We start from the raw sequence: 20,906 nt of genomic DNA on the forward strand, positions 1-20,906 counted from the left end.
GTTAAATACGTGTACTTTTTGGGATATCAACTGTACCTCAATAAAGCTTCTAAACAAAGCTAGGAGGTGGAGAAAAAGATACACATTTTTTTCCTCATTATTCACAGTAGTTAAGATCTACAAAGTCATTGCAAACACTGAACTGGCAAATACTGAACCACTGCTCCTATGGGAAGTACAGGGTTAGGTTCCCGCCAGCCTCTGGTCACAACATTTTTATTAACCACTGGACTCACTTGTTTTCTGAGTGTTTCTGTTTAAAAAGACACCTTATTAAGACATACTGATTCATTAACACTGAACTCACTCAGAGTCAACAGGACTATGACTCATGCCTGAATGAAACTTGTCCAACACACGTCTTTCCTCTGTAGGATGCATCACTGCCCCACACTTAAGAGCACCAGACAGCACTCCGCACTGCTCTAGGGGGTCATTTTAAATAAGAAAATCACCAACAAAAAAGCATGAAAGGACCAAAAAAAAAATGGCACAAAATATACTAAAAGAAGAACACGCATGTTGAGTTATGAGGGCTGGAACAGGAAGGCAGAATGTCATCTGTGTGAGCTCTGCTGGACTGTGTGCATCAGGCCACTCACGGTTGTCACCACTCTGGGCATGTCCGCAAATGACCTCAAACACTCCATGGGTACTGATCGGGGGGTTATAAATAAATTTGGCTATTAGGCAAATTCACAAAAACTGAATCTGCGAATGATGAGGACTGGCTGTACTCTGGTTAGCAGCGGCTGATCACCTGGACCGTGCTGTGCCTGGAGACGGCAAACTCCTTTCTGTTACATGAGCTGATGAATCTCCTTCACTCAAGCCCGCTGGGGCTGCTTTTCTGGAACAAGGTGGTTCCACGGCTGCTCTTTCCTCTAAGGTCACTGGGAGGAAGGCACTGGTACCCTCCAACCAGCCCTAAGAACCCTCTAGAATCCGCAGAGTCCTCAACATCCCCGCCACCCTTGCAGAGGGAAAGTTCCGTCCTCCCCAGGCATTGTTTTTGGAGAGATTTTCCAGGTTTACTTTCAGAGTCACTCAGCTTGAGATGACAGATCCCTTTTACCTTCCTGCCAAAGTAAGTCCTCAGGAGTGAGGCTCTTCTTGTGAGTAGGAACACCTCAGCAGGGTCCCCCTCAAGCTACGGCCAATTCGAGTCCTGGAGAATGAACATGCTTTCTGCACAGCTCTTGAATTTCCAAGGGCCATTGCTGCCTCCCTGCCCCCAGGCCGTGCCAACCACAAGGAGGGGTTCACAGGAACGGGACCCAGCAGGGGCCTGGGAAAGTGGCCCGGACACGTGGTCCGGAGCCAGGAACCTGGTGTTAGCTTTTAGCTCCTCTCCTCCGACCTCGCACCACACCAGTTCTTAGATCGGTGGACTAAATGCTATATTGGGCCCTTGGGCAAGAAGCGGAATCAGAGCCGGAAGGGTCCTAGGAAATTTCTTCTAGGCTGAGAGAAGTACACTGAGGGTCAGAGAAAAAGGAACTTGCCAAGATCGCAAAGTGAAAACCAGAACAGGGCTCCTAATGCCCTTTCCAGCACTTTCTTTATCAGCAGTGCTGCTGCTGCTGGGTCAGGACTCCACCCATTTCCTTTCTCATCGTTAAATCCCAGTTTTTACTCACAGACAAATCAATGCCTGTGCTGGCCCAACCATCCCACGATGCTCGGTGTCTGTTCTAAAAAGATTTCAAACATCTGACCCACTCTTCATTAAACCTCTCCAGCCAGGGGAGAAATTTAATCCCACAAGAAGAATCCATCATCACGCCTACCCCAGTTACTGCAACTCTGTGCAAGCATCACCTTCCTGGGGTCCCCAAGCTGGCATGGGGGTCTGCGGGCCCCACTGTTGTTAGGTGTCTGGCCCCCTCCCACTGTGCCCACGCCACACCCCACGTGCTCAGTACAGGCCACCCTGCAAATCCTGTGGGAGGGATGTGGACTCAGTCCTGACTGAGAGGCTCGGGGAAGGGGAACTCTGTCGGACCAAGTGGGCCAGGCTGCCCTCATTAAACCGCCCCCACCCTAGCAGGCCCTGCCTGGCTCTCTGGCCCCACACCCTCCCTCCCACCCTGACTCCCCACCAAGTGGGTCCTGTCACCTCTTTCTGGGCCTGAAACCAAACATGCCTAAGGACAGGAGGGTTGAGAAACCCTAGTCCAGTACTGAAGGCATCAAACCATCCCTGAGGTTTTCTATTACAAGTTTTTATTACATCTGCACTTTGGGTGGTTACGAAACCCAGCTCCTGCCCAAGGGCCCAGTCCTGGGGGCCAGTCCTGGAGGCCCAGTCCTGGGGGCCAGCAAACCCCTAAGGCCCGCCATAGTGGCAGCCCGGCTGCAGTGAGCTGCTCCAAGCTCTCCCTTGCTGGATCAATAAACTTCTCTGTTGTACCTCCTGGGAGATTCCCATGACACTCTCTGGCTCTAAAAGAGACCGGTCCTCTCTACTACCCTAGGGACAGGACCCACCTCTCCACCCCACCTTGTTCCTCCTAAGAGAGGCCTGGCACAAGAGCTCAGAGGCCTGGTGATTCACTGGGTCTTCTCTGGCATCTTGGAGGACCCCCTCCACTACACTAGCTCTAGCTGCCCAGGCCACCATCCAATGTCCACTCCAAAGACATTTCTGTCCAAATGTGGTTCACACTATCCGTTTAAACGCTACCAGACACATTAAGATTTCCCACAGACAGAAGTGTCCACCCAAGTCCGGTGAGCCGGTTAGCTAAACCCTTGTCCGGAGCCTGACCTGCCCTTGACCATCACTTCCCCCAACTGCCCCAGCTGGGTCTCCTGACTGGTTTCAGAAAGCCACATCCTGTGTTCAAATCCTGAAGTCTGGAAAAAGACAGCTCTTTCCAGTGAAGGTGATTTCAGCTCTCACACCAACACCCCCTGGCTGATTTATGTTCACATCCCTCACGGATATTTAACTTCACAAGTGTGTTCCTTAGGATTTCTACAGGGAGTTCTCCAGATCAGCCCAGGCTGTGGGATGGCAGAGTGTATCTTTCTCTGAGTCTGTTTCAGCACCTCTGCTTTACAAGCACATAAAGCTCACTGCCAGGTCACGTGTTTCAGGGGGCACAGCGATGAGCGTGGCGTAGACTCTGTCCTCACACCTTGATCCTTTATCTTCTTCCTCCCTTTTATATGTCATTGAAGACCAACACTGAGAAAATCATCATTATGGATCAGAAACGGCTGTAATCCTGTCACTTTTGACAACCTTGATTCAGTCTTATCACAGATGTTATGGGCTGGACTGTGTCATCCTAAAATTGAGATGTTGAAATCCTAGCCCCCAGGACCTCAGAATGTGACTATATCTGCACAGAGGGCCTTTAAGGAGGTGAATAAAGTCAAAGTCAAAAGAGTGGGGCCTTGACCCAATAGGACTAGTGTCTTTATAAGACGAGAGAGACAGAGGGACACCGGGGACATGTGAACAGAGGAAACTCCATGTGAGCACAGAGTGAGAAGGTGGCCATCTGCAGGCCAAGGAGAGAGACCTCATAAGAAACCAAAGCTGCCAACACCTTGATCTTGGACTTGAGTCTCCAAAACTGTGAGAAAATAAATGTCAGTTGTTTGAGCCACCCAGTCTGTGGTCTTTTGTTCTGGTGGCCCTATCCGGCTAATTCCATGAGCAAAGCACTGCCTCATTTATTCACCAGACTTCTGCTGAATGCCTGCTGAGTGCAAAGCACTGAGTGAGGCACTGTGGGCAGACCCAGATGTAAATGAGAGCCCAGCAGCTCTCAGGGTGGCAGGGAGAATGCGCTGCACAAACAGATCTGCTATGAAGTGGGGTGCAAGTGTTGTGGTATAGTCAGCTCCACTGCAACGCTTGTTTGGAAAATGCAAATTTGTTCCAATGCCGTTAATATACTGCGGGACAATCTGAGCAGAAGGCAAATTTTGTGTTTGCTTACACACGATTTCATCTGCAAGAAATACTGGATGAACACAGAAAACTGTACCCAGCTGAACAGAGCCACACAGGAACACATAAGATGCACACACTCGGGCACACACCAGCTCCCTCAGTTTACCGTGTGTGTTATGAGCCACACCCATCTGTATCCCGTGTTAGGATTTTGATTTCCGCCTGATTTCACATGATTGTCCTCGCACCATTTCACAACAACAGCCAAGTGGCAGCTCTTCCAAGGCTCATTTCCACAGGTAACTTTCAAGTCAGTTTCAAGGTCAAGTGTCATATTTATGGTAATATTTACAAATTTCTTAACCATTTAACGTGCAAAGCTGTGCTCCCATTTTTTAATTAGGTTGCAAATTTTTGAGCGTTGTTTTTCTAAGCTAGGCCTACTTTCCCCCATAAGCCCCTGTGGTTTTTCATTTCATGATTTTGTATGCTGCAGTGATTTTTTACAACGTATTTTGTGTTACAGCAGCGTTGACTGTATTTAAATGTTTCAATAAGAAACTTCATTTCAGGTAAGCAAGGCCTGGGAAATAAACGTATGATCAGGTTCACAAATAATTACACGCTGGAGGCAGACCCTCACTGCAGAGCATGCGACTGTGACTAATGTGTCAATGATGCCTCCTAGGGGCAATATTCCCTAATTGCAGGTAATTTTTTACAAATAAGAAAAAATGATATATTAAAAACAAAGTTGTAAAATGTTACAGAATGAATGAAGCCATCACACAAGCTAAGTCAAATAAGTCCCCCAATTTTAGGCAACTTCTTCTGGCCTCCAGCTTCCTGATTTGATTAACAGAAAAACTTTTCTCTAGGATCAAACAGCGTCACAGAGAGAGCCGCACTGACCTGTCATCGAGTTCTCTGAGGTGCACAGCTGCTCTCTCAGCTTCTCCACATCGTCAGGATGCACCTGCTCGTAGAGGGTGCTCCCGAACCACTCTGACTGCGGCTGGTTCAGAACCGGGGTGACAGAGTCAGACACATAAATCACTCTCCCTGTCTCAGCCGCCACTACAAACAGAAATCCATCAGCTGCTTCCAGGATGAGATGCTTCAGTTCCTGGGAAGAAAAGATCATGATTAGGACCAAGCAAGCACGGACAAACTCAAGCCAATTAGCAAGGTCTTAGCAACCTTCGACTTCCATTCAGATATTCACTGCGATACACAGACAGGTTTGGAAACTTGGTTTTCATTGGAAATGAGCTTTAAAAATGCACAAAGCTTATTCTAGCCCTAAGATACAATGACTCAAGACACTGTTAGCCCTGTTTTAACTAGCCCTCTCTTAGGGACAGAGGAAATTTCCAGCCCAGGGGAATGAGAGAGCAAAGAGTAATCACTAGAAGGTACTGGGTTGCCAGAGGCATGAATGGCCTCACCTACCTATTCAAACTGCAGTCATGTCATTGGAGCAGAAGGGCCCAGTACACACGGTGCTCGTGGAAGGGAGGGATGGATGATGGGAAATGAGAGGAGGAAAGGGACCACGTGTCTCCCCAGCCACCACCTGCCACACTGCCAGTGCACTCTTATTCCTCTTCTCCTCCTTACTTTCTGAGCTGAATGCTGGCAGGGATATCAGAGTATCACCTTCCATCTGCATGTCTGTCAACTCCCAGGGCTCTCTGACAGCCAACACCTCAAGAAACTCTGAGAGTAATCCCTGGAGGTGGCAGGATGCCTTGCATGGTTCATGTCACTTTACGGTGAGAAGAGAGGTTAGTTGCATCAGCCCTGGAGTCACACTGACTCACAGAGCTCATGACTGTCAGTAAAGGCAGGAAGGAAGCTGCCTGGGATCAATGAATGGGCGGCTTGAAGCCGTGCCATCATCCGGAGAGGGACAGAGATGCAGCCAAATCATCTGTGTTAAAATGAGATGTCTTTTCTTTGCAGTGCCCAAAGGCAGCTCAAGTGAGGCCGCCTGCCCTGTCACTCTCACTTCAAGCTAAGGAGCCCTTTCCTGCTGAATGAAATGGGCTCCGTTCCTGCAGGATTTGGGGAACTATCTCTTCCATGTGTGCTGGAGTCCACGGCCACCTCTCCAACCACCCCAGACACTGTTTAGGCCCCAAAATACAAAGGGATCCTTCCGGTCAAACACTTTTTGCTGGGAGTCCTTTGTTTACGTGTAATCTTACGTGGAAGCCCCACTATAACTAAGACTAACACAGACTAAGGGCCACCTGTGTGGAGGCAAAAGACGGGACCTGGGAGCATCTGGCCCCGCCCTCAGTGCCAGTCCCTAGCGGGGGCTCGGAGAACCCAAAGATTAGCAAACGTGGGTCTGCTGGTGAGCAGAAGCTGGGGAGATTTGCAAGTGTCTCTGAGCCGTTGGTTGAGTCAGAATTCTAACATCCTCTGCCTGGGAAACTGGACCACACAAGCATTTTTTAAGGAAAAGTTTATTTTGTCCATTTCCCTTGCTTGGCACTTCTGCTGGTCCGCGGCGCCTCGGTGCTTGCTTTGTTCGGAGGACTGGGTCAGCAGCTTTATTTTCAGTACTGAGAAGATCTTCCCAACAGGAAGGACTGTAAAAAATGACACAGGTTGTCTGGGAAAATAGAGAATTGTCTGGGAAAATAGAGAATTCCCTGGTTCTGGAGGAGAGGAAGTGGACACTGACGACTTCATTTATGTTTTCATAGGTTCATCCTGTTTGCGAGGACTGTGGGAAGGGCTCATGGTACAGCACCTCACCCTTATCACGGGCCCCTCTTTCGACACACTCCCCCTTGATTTTTGTCTTCTGGGAGCACATCACTCATGACCAAGGTCCTGTGCCCTGAATCCAGAAGGAGCTTTGCCTCTATTCCCCAGTTAAACCAGCAGGGAGGCTTAAAAGCAAGGAGACCGTCAGCCATGCTCTTCCACTTTGCTGCTCAGCTCTGGCTCCTTATTTAACGTCTTCAGCTTCTGTTTTTTCCACACTTTTTTTCAATGAGATTTTGTAAGGTTAAATGAGACCTTGTGTGTGAAGGACTTAGTAAAGGCTGGGCACACAGCACGTGCTTAATACGTGTAGCTGTTACCATCAACAACCTACCAAGGGACCGAGAGAGAAATCCAAGGAGGGATGCATCTAACTTGCAGAACTGCCTTCTCTCTTCACTCCAATTTCTTAATCCTTAGTCACTTAAAGATAAACACATTAATTTTAAGTATTGACCCAGCAGGATTTCTGCAAAGATTAAAGAAATGCAGAGAAAAAGGTTTTTACTGACCCTGTGGTTAGAAGGTACATAATTCATTTCTGTCTGCTTACCTACCAGCGATTCATCCTTTACTGTACTCCAGCCTCGGGGCTAAACATTTTACTCTGCTTCCTTCCCTACCCGTGACCACCATCCAGTGAGGCAGAAGCCATCCCTGTGTTCCTTTCACAGAGGTGGAAACAAGGTTGGCTGGGCGCCGTGCCCCAGACCACGGTCCTCCGTGGCCTCCCAGCGATGGTCCGTCCACTGCCAGACCTCCTCACACCTGGAGGCAGGAACACGCGGGCACTGGGATGACTAAAGTCCTTGCTGAAATGTCTGCCACACAGTAATAAATGTTAGCTCCTCTTCTCTTGCTCTTTTTCCAAATCCAACTCCCCTGACACGAAGAGATTCCTCATTCCAGCAGAATGAACGATTCTGCGTCTTGACACGCCCTCCTCACCCATTCCTCTGAGGCTCACCATTCTCATATCCAATCCCTTCCTGCCCCTCTCTTTCTATGCACATGCTGGGGCTCCTCCACAGCCTGCCAGTGCTGTCTCTCTCTCTCTCTCTCTCGACCTTGACAACACCTAACATTTCTTAACTGCATCCCTGACAACACATCACTTTCCCTTTCCCCTGCCTGCACCATATACAAAGTGCTTTTATCGTCTCATTTATCCAACAGACGCCCTTGGATTCAGAAAGCTCTTGTTCATCCACAGATGAGCAACCAGAAGCTGAGAGTGTCTGCCGATGTGCGTGCACAACAACCAACCAGCACGCAGAAGAACAAAGATCCTTAACACAGGCCTTCTAGCTCACAGGACGGTCAAGTTGTACACTATTTCCCACTATATGTACAGATATACAGTGGAACACTACTCAGCCATAAAAAGAATAAAATAATGTCATTTGCAGCAACATAAATGGACCTTGAGATTATCACTAAGTGAAGTAAGCCAGATAAAGGCAAAGATCATGATATCGCTTATATGTGGAATCTGAAAAAATGATACAAATGAACTTATTTACAAAACAGAAAAAGACTCACAAAGGAAGAAAAAAAAAGAAACAGACTCACAGACATAGAAAACAAACTTATGGTTACCAAAAGGGAAGAGGCGGGGAGGGATAAGCTAGGAGCATGGGATAACGTACATAAACTACTGTACAACACAGGGAACCATATTCAGTATCTTGTAATAACGTATAATGGAAAAGAATCTGAAAAAGAATAGATTCATAGACAATGGAATTACTTTGCTGTACACCTGAAACTAAAACAATCTTGTAAACCAACTATACTTCAATAAAAAAATTACTTCCCACTAACCATTTTGTGTGTTTGCTCCACCCAACTATGCAAAGACCAATAATAGCTGTTAAAAATACAGCTTTGGGGTCTGGCCAGCCTGTGGCAACCCCTGGCCACCACCGAGCAGTGGGCTGCTGCTGTCTAAGCCTTCACTTCCTCGTCTCTAAAGCAGGGATGAGTAACAGTGGTTTTTTTCTGGATTTAGAATAAGGAGTAAATGAAGTCATGCACAGAGAGATATGACTTCGACCCGCCTCAGGGCAAAGGCTGGCTAAGTGCTGGCTGGTAGGATCCTTGTCACTAAGATTGTGGTGACGGCCACCAAAACCTTTGCTAGGACGATCACCACCACCGCCATTCTAGCACACGAGCACTGTGGTGTTGCTAACTTTTCCCTGTGTCAGCACGCTGAGCACATTGTTCAGACGCTCAATGTCTTTTTCTGAGAGACACTGGAGATAAAAGAGCAGAAGACGCAAAGTCAGACATTCCCCTGAAGAGTTTCCTAGTGAGCGACGTGTCTTGGTTTCACGCCCAGCTCAGCCTTTCATCCCATTTCCCCATGTAGCTTATCTCATCTTGGTGACACGGTCATCCCCTCTCCTTCCAGTGACGCCAGCACCAGGGGAGAAGGGAGCACAGGCTGGGGACGAACGGGGTACCTGCTCTGTCAGGAACGAAGGCTTGTAGGCGCCGTCCGTGGACTTGTTCCCCGTGCCCCGCATGGACTTCATGTGGGAGACGGCCATGCGGAGGATGGTGAGCTTGTCTGGCTTCCGGGCCAGCGCGCTGCACGTGGGCACCATGTCGGACAGCTCCGTGATGTACTGGGTCATCTTGTTCCGACGGCGCCGCTCGATCTCACTGTGGTTCTCTCTTCCCGAAAGCACAAGATCAGGAAGGGGGGGGAAAGAGAAGAGTCAGACCAGGGGTCACTATCTGATAAACGGCACGTCATTAACACCTAGTGCCCAAGAGACAGACTAACCCGTAATGGCCAATTCAATGGCTAATTCAACACATCTTGGACAGAGCAGCTCCCTGACACCTTAGCAGGGTCTGCCACGGTCTGTGTGTGTGTAGCAGGAGAGGGCAGGGCACAGGCTTCCACAGAAGCCCCAATCTCACCTCTAAACATGTACTGAAATCTTCTCACTGTTCCCATGTACCTAAGTACCCTTTAATAAGCATAAAGGATGAAGACTTTATTCTCCAGGCATCCAAAGTGAGCCCAACACCCTTTCCACATGAATCCATGAATCCGTACACGCTGGATGCGCACACACACGGGCTGCAGTGACCATCTGCTTGTATACGTGACTTACTTTGATTTACAGTCAGAAGCACGTCTCGCCTGGACATCCTTTGTGTCACTGAGCAGACAGCCATGCTACAAACTTAATTCACATAAAGTTGTGAACAAGCCTTCACACATTTTCTACAGCATAGTGACAGGACAGGTGCATCCGGCTTATTAAACAACAGAGAGCCAATTAACAGCCGAGCATGGCCAGGCACGACCGAAATCAGCCTGGGTGACGTGTTAAGTGAAAAACTAGTAAAAAGGGATGGCAGACTGTTTCTGTCTCGGGATTGTCACCTCTAGGCCTGAAAGAGTAACAGCCCACCCAGTTCGATGACACTGAGACAAAGTTGTTCCTTAGGATAGAAGAACTGTCTAGAAATACATCACACGTCTGTGGTAGGATTTAGGGTTTCACAGCTGCTCAAAGTATGAGGGCGACACTGAGAGCAAGAAAGGAACAGCCCCCCGGCAAGGCTGCCTCACACACCGTGTGTGTGCACGATGCCTCGCCCCCACCTCCCAGGCTGGGAGCAGGCGACAGGCAGGCCTGATTACAAGCAGGTCGCATGTGACCATGCAAACCAAGGGGGAGCAAGGCTGCGGGGAGCTGACCTGGGCACCCGGTGAGCACCTGCTGTAGGAAAAGCCCTGAGCCAAGCACCCAAGGGGAAGGGACGAAGGAAGCAAGGAAAGTCCCACTCCTGTCCTCAAGAGTTTAGTTAGGCTGGTCAAACATCACCTCGTGCAGTGGAAATGAAGAAAGAATGTGATTAAATGCTCCTAAAGGCACAAGGAAGTAGGAGAGAATAAGAGAGGAGAGGAGGAGGGGGTCCTGGGGTGACCGGAAGGAGCGGGGAGGAGCTGGGAGGGAGCTGGCTCTGATCTGGCAGCAAGTAAAGGGGACATGTCCTGGGAGGAGGATCAGTGAGATCAAAGAAAGGGCTGCAACCGGGACGGAGCATTTGTGGGCAGGAACAGACAGGCCCGGACGGAGGGGAAGACCTGGGCTCGGGGGAGAGGGCCGAGGAACCAGGAGCAGGACAACCTGGAAGGGCTGCCAGACCACAGAGGACGCTGCTGCAGGGGTGGGCTGCCAACAGGAATATTCCACGCCCCTATGCTGGCCTTGAGGTGAGGCTCGGAGGTGGGTGAGTCCTGCTGGGGGCAGGAGAGAGGAGCCAAGGGCGGCAAGCACACGCTGAAGTGCTTCCTTCCCTCATACTTGGTCTGCGTCAGACCTCTTCTAAATACCTCCCAGGTCTCTTTTACCCTCTCCCAGCCCACGCCCAATGCTCCCGGCCCACGCCCAATGCTCCCGGCCCACGCCCAGTGCTCCCAGCCCACCCGAGTGCTCCCGGCCCACGGCCAGTGCTCCTGGCCCACGCCCAGCGGCTGGTACCACATCTGTATCCCCTCCTTCTCATCTCCTTGCGACCTGCCTCCCGCAGGCCAGTCGTCTTTCTCCAGTCTCATCACCCTCAGTCTGCATGCTGTGGTCAGACGGCTATTTCTAAAATCCCAAATCCAGCACTTCCCCTCCATCCCTGCAGTGGTGCCAGAACCTACAGAGCCAAGCTCAAGCCCCTGACGCGCTACCACAGCTACAGCTCCAAGACAGGACCCGGGCACGCCTGCTTATGATACTGCTTCCAAAAGAGCCACACACCATCTTGCTTTGTAAACCAGCAGTGGGAAAGGTCTGATTCAGGAAAGGTCTTCAGCACTTTTCGTGCAAGAGAAGCATCCATTCCGTCCAGCCAGGGTGTCAGACTGTAGGAGGAGACCCTCTGCAGAGGAGCAGGCCAACTGACCTTCAGGGTTCGGCTGGGGAACAGGGGGATCTCGGAGTAGGGTGTCCACTCAAGTCCTTCCCAGCTGGCAGCAGCCTCCGGCAGTACCAGGCTCAGCCTGGCCATGGCCTCTCCTCCCCTCCCTGACACCAAGAGGGAGACTGGATCTTGCAGCTTTTCAGGGAACACCCTTCCTGTCCTGGCCAGCCCTTCCTAGGCAGCAGGGTGGGGCACTGTGAGAGCCGAGATGGCCCGAGGCAGGCATGGCATGCAGCCCCCGAAGAGAAGACCCACAGAGACGGATCCAGCTGGGCAGCTTCCCTGGCGCCCAAAGCTTCTGCAGAAGCAGCAGAGGATGCTCCCTCCTTGGGAAGGAGGCAGGCACCCTGCCCCCAGGAGCCACTCAAGGCACGGTTTTCTGCAAAGCAGCTGTAAGGCACCCACATAGTTAGGCTGAAGATGAGGTTCAGGCAAAACACAGAGAGATGAAGTCTGAGAAAGCCCAGGTCCTCCTAAGAGGGGGCCGAGGCCCAGCCTCTGGTCACCCCCGTTCCCAGGGGACACGCTTCCTCCGTGTTGCTACAGCTTACCTCCGGCGCACAAAGGCCTCTCTCAGCCATTACCGCCCTGCTCCGCACGACCGCCCTTTGGGGAGGAGGACCCTGAGGCTCGGAGAGGACTGACTCACCAGGACGTGAACTAGGCTCCTTAGCCGAGCGGCACCTGGTCTCAGAGTCAGAGCTGGAACGCCGGGTGACACTGACGGGCAAAGATACCCAGGGCTCTCTGGGGGGACAGGCCTGGCGGCTTCGAGAGAGACACAGGTCTTTCCTCCCCTTCTCCACCCAGTCCTGGTGCTTCCTGGGCACCAGCAATTCAAACCAATGTTAATCTCTGTGTGAGAAAAACCGAAGGCACCGGGGACCTTGAACGAGGGAAGAAGGGCATCAGAATAGCAAGTCAGACACGAGAGCCCAGCGTCTACAAAGGGGTGACTGGTCCAGACGGCAGAGGGCTGGCTCCACCTGAAGTGGGGTTCACTCCCAAGTGTCCTCAGCCTAATCCCAACCCCAGCCCCCTGAAATGGCAAAAACGTTTCAAACTAAACTCCCTAGTAATGTGGTTGCTCACAGGCTGCACTGTGCCCGGTCCTACCCAACTTCCCCGCCAGCCGTTCCTGGTTCGCAAGAACTCAGGATGTCGAGGCAGGAGGAGTGTTTGGAAAGGTCGGCAGTGCTCATCCTGGGTGTTTGCTCTGCAGTGCCAGAAGCTCAGCTGAAGCGCTCCCTGCTCTAAACAGAGCCCACATGGCCAGTCTGGGCTGTCCCCCACAACGTGACTGATAAGATGAGGACCCACAGAAAAGGGTAATCTTTACTCCCTCCTGGCCATCCTCTCTGCATCAGAAGTACTTTGAGCATCTTCCCACCTGGAAACAAAATGCCCAGCTCTCTAAGCTAAGACACACAGACTGAGAATCCTGGGACATGGCAATCCTTTACTTTTTCTGCTGGGAAAGATCTCTGCAGGACATGCTCACTTGGCATATTTTTACCTTATCAACTGGGTTTTGATGATCATAGCTATAAATAAAATAGGGTAGTACATTCAGAGGGAAAAATTAAAACTAAAACATCATCACAACCTAGAGAGCCAGAAAAAAAAGATGGCCACAAGTGTAAATACTGTTCCAAACCAAAAGGAAATATCAAAATGCGTGTGATAGAAAAGGAAACGTCAATTCTGAGGAAACTTCCCTACCGTGGACATCTTTACTTCTAGATGATGTTGGAGGCTCACTGGTGAAGCCCTACAAAAGATACAGATCCTTCTGGACTGATACCATCAGGTGCCACCGTGTCCCCAGGGAACAGGCAACAGTCACACAGATGATGGGCGGAACCTGGGGAAGGTCAGTGAGAACCAGTCCTCACAGGGTGAAGGGTGACAGAGAGGCTAATAAAACCCACCAACAAGGGCTTTTGATTCCAGGTTTGTAGACAGCCCCACGCACTGTAGCTGGATTCACAGTCACAGGTGTGAACCTGTCTGTAAGGTCTCCTGGGGCTTCTGAGAAAGGGTGCGGAATGAGTGGGAACACGGCAAAATCAGGATGACAGCATGACAAAATTAAAGGTTTGGGAGTGAATACTTGGTTGTTCCTAAGTTATAAATCTAATGCTTAAAGATATTTCTATTTTTCACAGTTCCACTCTTCTATTGTAATGAACATTACACACATACACATACACGTGTATGTACAGATGTGTCCATCACATGAGCAGTTACATGATGTGTGACTTTGACGCTGCTGCTGATGGCTCTGGGATGTTAGCTGTCCTACTTACGAAACAGTATTCAGGACGACCTCTGACCCCAGCTGCAGGCACAGGGGAGATGCTGGGACTCACTAGATTATCGACCGGGGGCCACTCAAGCAGGAAGAGCCCTGAACTGCTCAGTGTGATGAACGGGTTCTGGCCCCTCCTGGCGTGTGGGGACACAGGATCTGCTGGGCAGGACAGGCATCCACCTCCGGAAGTCCAGGGCCGCCCGCGCAGGGAGAGGTTGGGGCTGGGGCATGTGGGGGCTCACGCCGGCCTCCACCGGCCAGGGAGGTTCATCTTCAGAGCAACACTTTCCGGTGTGTAATCAGTTTTCCCGGAGGTGGAGAGCTCACCATCTGCTGATGGGATGGTGACTTGATAACTGGAATTCCCAGAGGCGTGAGGTTGAGCCCAGCGGTCTCTTCCAGGCCCAGCCTGGGAAGAAAGGCACCTCCAAACCCCCGTTCCTCTCTCATCTGTGGCCAAAACGCCTCCCCCTCTGACACTCAGACATCCGTCCCTACCACCCCCTAGGCTCCTGGTGACTGTCATCATTGGCCGCCCACACAGACGGTGGGGACGCTGCACAGCCGTGCCAGGGGGCGCACAGCCCACCTTCCTGCCCCATCACCTCTGCCCCCGCCGCCTCCCTCCCCCGCCGAGCCTCAGCCAACCTCTCCCAGAGCTGCGACTCCCCACCACCTGCACACAACCTCCACCTCTCCTGCTCTCCAGATTCTCACAGAATCAGAACAGTCTTCATTCGTCTGTAGTGGCCAGAGGCTCACTGGTGCGCCTGAGAGGGAAGTAAGGATGCTCCGGGTTGAATTCCAAGGAGGCTAATGGAAGGTGGCTTGAACTGGGTGTGGAGGGAGGGCTGAGGCCCTGGGATGTGGTGAAGCAGGCGGGCCTCGGGGTATTTGGAGCCCTGCAAGCGGGGACCCCAGGACGCGTGTGTGTGAGCATCTGTGCGTGCATATGTGTCCGCACAGGTGTGTGCACGTGTGTGGCGTGTGGGCTCCTGCACGTGTGTGTCTGCGTGTGTGCACGTGTATGGCGTGTGGGCTCCTGCACGTATATGTCTGCGTGTGTGCACGTGCACGTTCAGGCGGCAGGGGGCAGCTTCATGCTGCTACTTTGTTCCATCCGAGGCCGCTGTGATATGGCAGGAACCAAACCAAACTGGCTCTGATTTACCTCCTGTGTGACTGTGACCGCACTTCCCAAGTCAAAAATTGACACATGACGCCTGATGACAGGTCGGACAGTTGAACTGGAGACCACACCCTAGAAAAGCTAGGAAAGCTGGTGCACGAACATCAGGGGACAGAAATCACGGCATAGCATCCTGGCCAGATTCTGAGGCAGCAAACTCTGCTGGTGAGATGCCCACATCTCAGCCACTCTCTCTTCCAGGGCCGCACTCGAGGGGCTCGCTTGGCTGACTATGCAGAGGAGCAGGAAAGGGAAGTGGCCCCGAGACATGCCATGCCCACCACTGGCAGGAGGCAGCCTGGAACAGCCTCTCCAACCCTCCCCGGACGGCGGCCAGGGCAGCTGGCAAAGTGGAGGGAGGGGGGGACTCGCCTCTCAGATCGCCCACCGGCTGATGGGTCCATCACCTCTCCTGCTGTCGTAGACTAAAGTGGCCCCCAGCTCCCATAAACTCAACCCCACAAGCACCAGCCTGCGTTGGAAGCACATCCCATTTCTCCCTTTTATTTTTAACACGCAGGGGAAAGGAGAAGGTTCACAGAAGCCTAGGTTTGAATCCTGACTATGTAAAACCTGACTCACTGACGGACTTAGTTACCCAGAGTCTAGGGTTTCTGTATCTCACCGATGGGACCTCATACAATGAGCTCTCTGTATCCCTGCACTGTTATTTCACCACTGACACTGATCTTCCATGTCAAACTAATGTCACTCTTCGTCTCTCTCTTTCTCCTTCTGTTCTGAGACCCAGGAGCCATCATTTCCTGAGGTCAACATGGTATGGAATGTTATCTCAAGGGGAATTTTGATCCAGAGAGTTCAAAAGTCATTGTTTCCTCATAAAGGGAGGCTGTGTAAGGCAAGAGCAAACCGCCCTTCACTCCGGGGCCAGCTCCCTCCCAGGAACAAAGCACTCCCTGCTACTAAAACTTATCCTAAGAAATGCGTGGACATCCAAGCTGGGGTTCTGTCTGCACTGAGGGGAAAATCATACACGCTCCTGTTGTTGAAACCCGAGCCTCATTTTGATTAGAAACTCTGGGTCATCAAAGATCAAAGTATGCTCCACCTCCGCTCTGCCGTCTCACCCAGGCTGGCATGGGAGGCTGGAAGGTAAATTTCTCAGGGAGAAAACACATGAAATGACAAGGCTTTCTATGGACTCAGAAGCTCTGGGAGGCCCTGGACTAGTAATAAGATGCATGTTCCTCTTGGATTTGGGGAAAGTGTGTTTAATTCACAACCACAACACAGGTAAAAGGAATCCAACCAAAAATAACTGCCGTGGGGATGAACAAACCGGGGAAGGCCATGGGTCCAGGGCTCAATACGGATGCCGTTCTAAAAACTTTTACAAAATAACCAAGGCTGTCAGTCCAAACTGCGGACTGGATACCAAACAAAGGTACCTGTCACCTGGGGTGGGCTTTGAAAGTCATCAACAACCAAGAATGAGGAATGCTTGGATGGCGGAGAGGAATGTCGAGGTAGCCCCTTCTGTAAGTAAACTGAGCACAGATGGGAATTTTGCTAAGATTGATGGAACGATCTTTGCCTTTCTCTTGACGTTGCTAAACTTCCTACCATAAATTAAACAAAACAAAACAAAACAAAACAAAAAGAGCCATGGGACTGGGCCTGCTTTATCCTTCACGTATGTAACACATACACCACCAGCAGCATCCTTGGTTCAAGATTCTTCTGTGAAGTGGTCCATACTCAGTACAGCCCCACAGAGCCTCGTCAGAGATGCTGTCATGCGGCCAGTGAGTGATACAGCTCTTAGGAACTCAAAATCCAGTTTCATATCCTGCATCTGGAACAGGGCCACCCAGGTTTCTATTTCTCCTTATTTTCCATGGTAGGAAAAGAGGCTTTATCTTGATTGTTTTTCTAAACTTGAACTCTAGGTCTGTCTTCTAAAAAGGAATCCATTAAAGTTGGCAGTCAGCATTTAATTTAAACAGCCAACAGACCTAATAACTTGTTACTTAACTTTTGATGATCTCAGCTGGGATGTGGCAGGTTTGCTAACAGTTATTTGTCCCCGGGACCAAATACTGGCACAGAATGAGGGACATGTGAGGGAGTCAGACTGTAGGCAATGGCTTTTTTCAATGACGAAAGACATTTAAATCCCTGTATATCCCCCTAAGGTGATGATAACTGGCCATTGGCTTCTTTACATCTAAGGAACATAAAGCGAACTCACCTTGAAAATTTGCTGGGACCTTCGCCATCTTCATCATCGAAGTCCATTCTGAAAAGTCGAGATCACGAGTGAGCATTTGTTACAGGTAGAACACTGAACTGGTAACATGAGCTGCTGGCCCAGAGAGGGCTATATTCGGTTGGACCACTGTCCAACAATTCCAACCCTTGGCCGTGCAAAACACAGTATCTCCACACACTCATCAAAAAGGTTTGGGACAAGAAAAGGCAACATGAAAGGTCTTCAGTACGAAGGCCATTAGTTACAGGGTTGGGGACTCTTGTAAAAGGGCTGAAGGACAGCTCGTCCGCTCTAGAGCCCTATGCAGGCGCCAGGGGTTGCTTAGGCTGTGCTGAGAAGCCAACATTCTTCATCTCCCACCATTTTGGGGGATACCTGCTCCCCTCCACATCATTGATTCCACACTGAGATTTCCTTCTTTAATTTACTTTCTGGAATATTAACAGACTAAAAGAGCTCAAGGGAGGTTCGAAAACAAGTTTTAAGGGTGATGACAGGATTGTGAGGAAAAGAAGACATCCTGGTTATGTCATGGGAGGACTTACTGGTCTTTTGGGGGGGTCATTAGCTCTATTTATTTATTCATTATTAGTTTGTTTGGTTTTTTTTAATGGAGGTACTGGGGATTGAACCCAGGACCTCGTGCATCCTGAGCTATAACCTCCCCCCGACTTGACTGGTCTTGATGAGTCAAAGTGAGAAGGGCACTTAAGGCCATTCTCCTATAAACTCCAGTTTCAAGTAAATGGATGTGGGAGGAGAAACAGTCATTTGAGCCTAAGCTCCTCAAAGTGGCTGTCTGCTTGTTGAAACTCACCAAATAAATACTCAGATTCCCACTTTACTGGGCCTCTCAAAATAAACATAAAACAGAGTCTTGGTAGTTATTTGTTTAACTGATATGCCAGACTCTCCTTCTCAAAAAAACAAAACAAAACAAAACAAAACTGTCCCCTTATAATGTCAATTAATTTTGCCCCAAAGACGTGAGGGAAGACTGTGTACTTCATGAGAAGACAGTGTCCCCAGAGTCCTCGGGAACAGAGTGAGAAGTAGTTCCGCTGTCTTGGTTCTCCTGGACATTCAGGGGTAGTGGGGTTCCTTGGGGAAGAATGTCTCAGAACCACGGCATTCCCTGCTTGTCTTGTTCTTAGTGGGACTGATGGACTTACGTGGGGCACAGTTCCCGTGGACCCCAAGCAGAAGGGAGGCCAGCGTGCCTGGGAGCCAGGATAGAGAAGTTCCTTCTCTAAACAGCTCAGCACAAGAATGGCATGTGAGCTAAGAGACCAAAGTGACAGATTCCACAGATGCTGGCCCCCCCGGCAACGTGACCCCCACCCCCTAGTTCTAACGGTGGGGCTCAAGGGGGTAGTGGGTGACGTGGGGCACTGGGCACTGAGGCCATCGGGAAACGGCCAGGTTGCATAGGAAGAGCCACCCCTGCTCAGCACATGTGAGAGGCCCCAGTGAGATAAATCATATTTTCTAGGCTTTTGGGTAACTTGGGGGACCTAGGGACTGGGATCACATAGGGCAAAGGAGCACTTTCCTCTTTATAAGGGTATCATTTGTCTATTTTTCTGTTGTTTTATATGCAATGTGGCCAGAGTTCTAATCTGGCCATCAGGCTGTTCGGGATGGCCTGACGGGACCCACTGCCAATTTGGAATCCCGGATTTGCAGACACGAGGGTTTTACACTAGCTGCTAGGAATAAAAGAACTTCAAAAGGAGTTAGACAATTGGGAGACATGGCAGTAATGATAACAAAAATACCTCCGCACAAGGAGAGGGGGAGGCGGGAAAGAAAAGTGATAAGGAAGGAAAAGCGGAGTTAAAAGGCCATCTGCACACCACAGGGAGAGACGGGTCTGCACCCTCTACAATGCAGACTGGAAAACCGAGTGCCAGACGACAGCCACAGAGTTGTCTATGTTGTGGGAAAATGGGGGCCAAATGCATGACTTTTTAAATGAAGTAAAGTCATCAATATTCTGCTTTGTTACTAAGCCATCACCTCGCCCTTCCTGAAAATTACATCTGGGAGATAACCACCAAAAATCCTGCGACCAGAGCCACTAGGCCTTTGCAGAGGAACAGAACCACACTGCCACCCAGTGTTCGTCACGGGTAAGAGCAGCTTTGCTGTAGACATGAAAGTTACTTAACACCTCTGGGCTGTCAAAAACAGCTCAGTGTTAAGAAATCGCATTTTCAAAATTCCAACGGATTTATGCAAGCATTGAGCAAAACCTCAAGTGGGTGTGAGATGTACAGTTATCTGCAAAATGCCTTTTAGCTCGAGCTGATGTGAGTGTGATAATCCGGCTCCTGCAAGATGTAATATATTAGTCAGCCCTCCCTTCTCAGCCAGCACGATTTTGGGGTATTTAGGTGACCCATCGTCCTAATTTTCCCAGACTGAGGGGATTAGTGGGGCACAAGACTTCAGCGCTGAAACTGGGAAAGTCCTGGGACAACAAGGAAAGTTGGTCACCCGAGTTTTCTTAAGGACAGCTCAGTTCTTCACCCGAATCCTTGGGCAGCAGACAGATGGGGAACTGAGGTATAAGGTTAATGGTCCCAGCCTGGAGCAAGTCAGCTCAGTCAAAGGGTACAAGGGAGGGACGGCCAGGCCCTGGAGCCAGAGTTTTCTGAAGTCCGCTGAGAACTAAGGAAGCTGGATTTGTCTACGAAAAATTCGGGACCACAAAACTGTGCCTTCCCACCTGTGCAAGCGTGTGATCACATGTAATTCTGAAAAGCTTGATGTGGGGGTGAACTCAGGAGAAATCAGGACGTGAATGACTGTTCAAACCCTCAGGGTAACTCACTTGACCCCAAAGCAATCTCACTGCTCAACAGCCACACAGAAAAAACGCGACTTCTGAGGACGGAAGGACCTTCTGGGGGAGTACCTGCCCAAGTCTCTGTCACCACTTCAAATGCGCCACTTTAAGTATGACTACAATAGCTATGTTTATTTCTTCTGCTATAAAAACTCTGAGCAAATCATCCTTTGTTTTATGTCTTTTATGTGTCTCTATTGTATCGAAGCATCTGGATAATAAAGGAGAGAGATCAAATTATGACTTTTAAGTCCTGTTGTATCCACTTTACAGAATTCCGTACAACAAGTGGATGATGTGAGAGTCCTCAAAAGGTGGATGGAAAATGCGTTTTACCTCGCCTTCCTGTCAATGAGCATGAATTCTCACCTCAGCAGAAAGCCGTGAGAGGCGCTCCTGAGCTTGCAGCTGGCTGGGAGTGAGTCATGTGAATCTGCCTAGGAAGGCTTGTGTCATGACAATAATAATAATTCAGCATCAAGCATGAGTCATCAAAGAGAATTCACTTATGCTCTTATGAGAAAAGATGAGAGGTCATGCCAATAAGGCTGGTTCCAGAGCGGCAGCAAAGGAGGGCCCCTGGGCCAGCTTGGAGCTTCCGCTGACAAGGAGTGAAGTGATACGGGTGCCCCCGAATGTCCTTCCTCCAGAGCCGGGACCATGCGGCTGGCGCTACAGCAACACAAA

At 50.2% G+C, this 20,906-nt stretch overlaps 1 protein-coding gene across 5 annotated transcripts in view; it reads right to left on the reverse strand.

Annotated features, from left to right (window-relative positions):
- ARNT2 (aryl hydrocarbon receptor nuclear translocator 2) overlaps positions 1-20,906 on the reverse strand; it is a 163,966-nt gene that overhangs the window by 99,332 nt on the left and 43,728 nt on the right. For all 5 annotated transcript variants that reach the window (XM_074354187.1, XM_074354186.1, XM_074354189.1 and 2 more), the window contains exons 3-5: positions 17,348-17,395; positions 9,160-9,373; positions 4,823-5,036 (exon numbers count right to left, since the gene is read on the reverse strand). In XM_074354187.1, coding sequence (XP_074210288.1) covers positions 4,823-5,036; positions 9,160-9,373; positions 17,348-17,395 — 476 coding nt within the window. The remainder of the gene's footprint in view (positions 1-4,822; positions 5,037-9,159; positions 9,374-17,347; positions 17,396-20,906) is intronic.

Source organism: Camelus bactrianus, chromosome 27 (assembly GCF_048773025.1).
Source record: "Camelus bactrianus isolate YW-2024 breed Bactrian camel chromosome 27, ASM4877302v1, whole genome shotgun sequence".
In the NCBI taxonomy this organism is placed as follows: domain Eukaryota; kingdom Metazoa; phylum Chordata; class Mammalia; order Artiodactyla; family Camelidae; genus Camelus; species Camelus bactrianus.